The sequence below is a fragment of the Gymnodraco acuticeps genome, unplaced genomic scaffold (genome assembly GCF_902827175.1).
Source record: "Gymnodraco acuticeps unplaced genomic scaffold, fGymAcu1.1, whole genome shotgun sequence".
NCBI lineage: Eukaryota > Metazoa > Chordata > Actinopteri > Perciformes > Bathydraconidae > Gymnodraco > Gymnodraco acuticeps.
The window spans coordinates 995,346-1,001,718 of record NW_022989800.1 but is presented as its reverse complement, the minus strand read 5'-3'; the positions used below and the strand labels follow the sequence as shown (position 1 = coordinate 1,001,718).

General features: G+C 42.1%; 1 protein-coding gene across 5 annotated transcripts in view; it reads right to left on the bottom strand.

Annotated features, from left to right (window-relative positions):
• Positions 1-6,373, bottom strand: part of thada (THADA armadillo repeat containing) — a 137,936-nt gene continuing 131,563 nt past the window's right edge. For 4 of the 5 annotated variants that reach the window (XM_034224981.1, XM_034224995.1, XM_034224993.1 and 1 more), the window contains exons 38-39: positions 1,598-1,794; positions 1-592 (exon numbers count right to left, since the gene is read on the bottom strand). In XM_034224981.1, the coding sequence (XP_034080872.1) occupies positions 269-592; positions 1,598-1,794 (521 nt within the window). In that variant the 3' untranslated portion in view covers positions 1-268. The remainder of the gene's footprint in view (positions 593-1,597; positions 1,795-6,373) is intronic. The other variant, XM_034224998.1, reaches the window with a different exon arrangement.

Below are 6,373 nucleotides of genomic sequence, written 5' to 3'. Positions count from 1 at the left end.
ATACTTTGGTTTGTTTATTAAAAAAGACATCAGTGAACAGAAGAATTGAAAGACATTTGGTAAATTAGGAGAACAACAATTTTAAGACAGAGACAATGACAGAAAAAAAATAAAATTATTCCTTCATTCCCTTGAAATGATAATAAAAATATCACGTAGCCAGTCTGTGTCCAGATTTGTTGATGTATTTATCTGACAACTCTTCCTTTATTTCAACCCTAATTATCAAAATGTTCCCTTAAAACTAAAAAGTGTGCTATTTACTGGTCTACCTGAGCCTGTCCAGCACCTCCAGAGCCAGCGTGGCCCTCTGGAGCCGCAGCAGCAGCCGGGCGTGCTCCATGGTGAGGCAGAACTGCGGCAGAGCTGGGAGGGAGTCCAAGGCATTCTGGGAGCTCAGTGCCTGGGCCTGGGCCTGAGTTGACAGTGTTTGGATCTGGTGGACCTGGTCCTGACCCGGGACCTCTGGGGCCTGGCTCTGCCTGAAGCCCAGGAGGAGGGAGTGAACGTGTCGGTGGAGCAGATTCACCCACTGGACAGGCTCCGCCCACAGGTTCAGACCCCCCTTCTCAAACAGGAAGTCCTCATCATCCTGGGCACAAGCAAAAGGAAATGTGATTACTGGGATGTTGATTTAAATCAGTATTGTTTGGTTGTATTTTTTCTGCAAAAGATCAAGTTGAAAACAATTCCTAAGTTGATATGATGGATGCAATAGCAAGTTGTTGCCTATATATACCTACACAAATAGAGCAACATTAGCATAGCGGTTGTGTTTCTGGACCCCTCCCTGATAAATGAGGTGTCAATATTCACTCTCTGTAAAATTGGTTTACATCAGAACATAAATAGGTGGACAGTAAATCAAAACAGTAAAGTTAAGTACCCGAAAAACTAAAACCATCAGCTCTAATACACAAAATGACTCTGTAAAACTGAGAGGAACTCCAAAAAAAGAGATAGTTCTCTGTAAGTTAATTTGTTTTTCAAGAGAATTAAGTCAAGAACTGGAATCCAAACGCAAAGAACAATTTAACTTAGCTAACAAACAAAGTTGAGGTGCTTTCATAGAAAATGATAGACAAATGAGAATTATAGAATCTTCATTAAAACTGTGAAAGTTGTTTGTTTAAATGAGCATTTCTCTCAAAAACAGCCCCAGGTACAATACAAATATTGACCTGTGCAGCAACTACTGCTGAAGATCATTAAGCCATCAGCCACAAGACACAATGATTTACTGTTAGTTTGATTAAAGTAGACACAAAAAGTAACTCAACTGGAACAAACACTGAACAGACATCTTAGTAAAGTGTGGCCTGAAAGCAAAAACCTTGATGGATTAAAGCCTTTAGTTATTTTGACTACTACTATGACCAGAGAAAAACAAGGGCAAGGAAAATAAAATATAGTGCAGTCTGTCCCTGTGAATCCACACTTACGGACACCATCGTAAACCAATCTGAAAAACTGTTTGTGATTTAATCGTTTGTGCATTAATGTCCTATAAGTACTCTACAGATATCTTTCATTGTTCCTTCGTACTGTTGGATGATATGTGGTTGCTCTGATCTCGCTAAGGCCAAGCTACTCTTACTGTTACGCGATGACTTCTTACCAGGCTGGAAGCTTCCTCTGCCACCGCTTCATAGTTAGCCTCTTCATCTCCCAGCAGCCACTCTGTCAGAGTGAGGGCCCCGGCTGGGACCTGTCCCCACAGCTCAAACAGCCGGCACAGGAGCCCCACACCGGCGTCCAGGGCCACCGGAGGACACACAGACGCACCCGTCACATCTGAGGACAGAAAGAGGAATCACGTTTATACAAAGTCTGTAAACAGTGTTTTGATGCATGTGACTTATGTGCCACTTTCCCCCCACCCTTAGCCAATTTGTAGGACTTTCATTTCAGAGGCCATGTCATAGGTGACCGTGTCAGAAGAGCAGAGGCTCTGCAGCAGAGGTGGTTTCACCTTTAGTCTGAAGTTCAGCCTTGGAGGGACCAGAGGACCTCTGCCCTGGGTCTAAGGTTATACTCATAATAAGGGTTACGGTCAGGGACAAAGGGTTACGGTCAGGGACAAAGGGTTACGGTCAGGGACAAAGGGTTACGGTCAGGGACAAAGGGTTACGGTCAGGGACAAAGGGTTACGGTCAGGGACAAAGGGTTACGGTGAGGGACAAAGGGTTACGGTCAGGGACAAAGGGTTACGGTCAGGGACAAAGGGTTACGGTCAGGGACAAAGGGTTACGGTCAGGGACAAAGGGTGACGGTCAGGGACAAAGGGTTACGGTCAGGGACAAAGGGTTACGGTCAGGGACAAAGGGTTACGGTCAGGGACAAAGGGTTACGGTCAGGGACAAAGGGTTACGGTCAGGGACAAAGGGTTACGGTCAGGGACAAAGGGTGACGGTCAGGGACAAAGGGTTACGGTCAGGGACAAAGGGTTACGGTGTAGGGACAAAGGGTTACGGTCAGGGACAAAGGGTTACGGTCAGGGAAAAAGGGTTACGGTCAGGGACAAAACCTAGGAAGAACAAAAAAAACGGCTAAAATTGAACCCAAATGATCAAATGTCCAAAATCTATGCTTTATCTTAGGCCAACATACTACGTTGACCAAAACAGTAACTTTACCACGCAAAACAGAAACCCTATCCACTGTAAGATAAATGATTTAATAATTATTTGCTAATTATTATAAGTTATAGGTAAAAAATGTATTTTCTGTTATCCTTTTCAAATGTAATTCAAAATCATCATGACACTTTTCAATTAAATCTCAGGTCAAATGTCTTGACCATATCATTTTGTTATCTCTTGTTAGTCTTTTAAAGTTAAGTTATACCTAAAATATACTAAGTGTACATGTGTTTTAATTGATTGATGATTATATTCCATATAGAAATAAGCTTTTGTTACAGTATGACTAAGCTTAATATAACTTAAGCTAGGTTTTTACTTTGAGGCATATTAGTATGAATCACTTCTACTGACTCTGATAGTTATAGCGAGTCGTAATCACTATATACATGACATTTTTCGGATCCCAAAATGAAACCCTGGTTGGTGCACAACCAACACAGACAAACTAACGACTCAAACGGACCGAGTGAAGACCTTCTTGTTGATCTCTCAGTGTGTTTACATACATGTTAGTAACACAGAGTTCTTTCAGACAGTCCACGGCTTGTTTTGTGATACAGAAACCAGATTTCTCTGCCCTGTACGGTATACACAGGTTTCTAACTGGGCTTCTACAAGAGTGGATTTGCGTAACGTAGACATAGCTAATGGAGTACTGTGTGATGGGTGGCAAGACAGGAAAAAACATTCCCCGAAGTGGTGTGTCCCTGTATCCAAAATAATTCAATCCAAAGTCAGACTAACTGAAATAAATCATTCTAAATAAGTTTGTTTCCACAGCTGAACTCTAGACGTTTTGTGTGCGTCAGTTACTGCGACGCAAGCCAAAAAACAAGGGAAAAAAACCTTGTCAAGCTGTTACATTATGAAATATCAAATAAAATATCCAAGTTCTTCTCAAACATATGACAGCAAGGAAGAAATGTAGTTACTAAGTACCTATATGTGGACGTTTCCCCATCGTAAAGGATTTGATGTGGGTATGTACCGTATTTGTTGCTGCATGTGGAGTTGCAGCATTCAAATTAGTGTACTGAATGATTCAAACGTAATGTGAGTGAGTGTGTGTCTTCTCTGGGCTTGGACGTCCTTCTGGGAAACACAATTATAACTCATACAACCGACCACGATCAGGGTGTGTATGAGAGGATTCAAAAGGATTCCTCACCAACACACAGAAAGAGAAAACGCTGCCCATAGCTTCCTGTAAACGTGTTAATCAATGGGGCCTGCATATGCGAGTCGGATCTTCATGTGGATTTCTTTTCAGTGACAAAACAAATGATGTGTTCTTACGTCATCTTGCTAATTATAGTATTGTACAAATAGTACTCTGTTGCCATAACGCTTGGACACACAGTATTTTCAAAGGCAGGCCCTACATGAGCCCGTACTCACAGTGTTGTATACAAGAGGAAGTGTGAATGCAAGGACACACACTTCAAACAGAGGGAAAACACACCGTATGACTTCATTTAACGACTCCAGTTGTCCACGCAGCAACTATCTGACCCAGAGGTTGTGTGTGTGTGTTGTTGTTCTCCCACCTTGACCACCATCACCACAGCTGACACCAAGATAACACCAGAGACTTCAAAAGGCTTTGAGAGACACTAGCCAAAACACTACCACTATGGGAAGAGAGGAGGGAGGTATACAGACCACCATCGGCACACATACAGTATATAACACACACACATACACACACAGGCTCGGGAACCCTGTTTTTCCGCTTCAGAGGAAGGCGTAAAATCGGAGCAGAGCCTGAAGTCTGAGCGGAGAGGGAAAGCGGCTCTGAACATTAGAGGCTGCTGATTGTACCGTATTAGGAGGAGATTTAAGAGTTTAGAAGCTTGAGTGACAAATTCCTTTCTTTACCTCTCTCTGGGACAGCTCAGCCTCAGATGTCAAGTCTTTACAGCCCCCCCCATTAACATTAAGGGACATAATATGAAATGTTAGCCGCATTCAATCTATCTACTTTTCCACAGAGGCTTCACACATCACTTAATGCGATTTCCCTCCTGGAGCTTTTGCCCCGTTTCTCAAGGGGATTGTCTTTCACGCTGTTACTGGCATGTGTGTTGGGTGTGAGAGTACGTGTGTGTGTGTGTGTGTGTGTGTGTGTGTGTGTGTGTGTGTGTGTGTGTGTGTGTGTGTGTGTGTGTGTGTGTGTGTGTGTGTGTGTGTGTGTGTGTGTGTGTTGGAATGAGTTAAGTCCTCAGTAGGTATTGTGTGCATTGAAAGAGTGTGTGTTTGTGTTAGACAATCTCGCAAATGACAATATTAGTGCCATTTGGTGGATGAATTGGCTTGAGATGGTAGTTAAGCCTGTGTGTGTGAATTTGTGTGTGTTGTGCCAATTGGCTTCCACTGGCACATACTCCATCCACTGGCATCCTATGGTACATTTGAGCTGGGCAGGGCAGGAGTGTAAGGGGAAAACTTAACCTTGTGCCACTTGTGGAAACTGTTTAACAGTTGTACCATTCTGAGCTATTTTAAACTCAACTGAGATCTTTGGTTGCCTTGTTAGAGACCCTGGCAACCATGTCAGAAAGTGCTTTATATGTAGATTTGCCGGAATTATAACAAGCCTTTTATATTTCACACACTATCTTCTTTGCTCAGTTACACTGCCACCATTACCTTATAGTTACATGCAAAGGCTCTAACTATGAGCTGTGTCTGTCCTGTTCTAAATGTTAATCTGTAGCAGGTTTTCCACATACTGAATCCACGTAAATTAACCTACCGCTTTATGTACCGCATGAAACCAAAACTCAATGTTGATTTATTTGATGTAACAACATAAAGGACATACTAAGTTATGTAACAAACATACTTGTAAACCCAAACATTGACCTTGTACTAACCTTGACCCCGTACAGTACTTCTGTTGCCTTAACTCAACCAAGTCGTTTTGCTTCTATTCACAAACTCAACCACATGTTGAAAACTCCAACCATTTCACAATATGTGATTGGTGCAGTTTGTCCCTTCTGATGCATTATAAGATAAGATAAGATGGACCTTTAATAATCGCCGTAGGGAAATTCACGATGATTATAATGTCGGTTGTAACAGCTAACGGCCATTTAATGGGCTGATGCCATTTAAAAATACATAAACATTTTCATTGTTGTTGTTTAGACAGTTAGCATGCTAACATTTTCTACAGTGAACTTAGTGCAACATACAGCTAATATGAATCCGAAGGTTTTTAGTTTAGAAGGTATGAGTTATGAATTCCATCTGTTTATGAAGACTGATGTAAGTTTACAAGACTTGATATAGTTAGTAACGTTGAGCTGTGTTAGTGTAGTCAAATTACTTTTTCTATGGCCAAAGGATGAACTTATTTTGCTTTCTCAATAAAGTTTAAATAGCATTGCAAGCCATATTTTGATTAATGTTCATAACTGCATGTTTTGTCATGCACCAAACAGGGAAGTACATTGCTTTGTATACTGATAGCAGCAAGGGTGCCGGAAGCGGGGGGGCCAGGGGGCCATTGGCCCCCCCACTTTACGGCCCTGCCCCACATTTTCGCAGCAGCGGATGCCGCGGAACACTGTACACATCCCGTTTCAATAATTCCCCTCTACTCTAAAGTCGCATCTAAAAAGAACACCATCTGATCTAGCTGTGTATATTTTGTTATTGTTGATTGTTATATTCAATCTCAGTAGCTACAGGCATGTTTGAAGCTTGTAAAGGGAAGAACA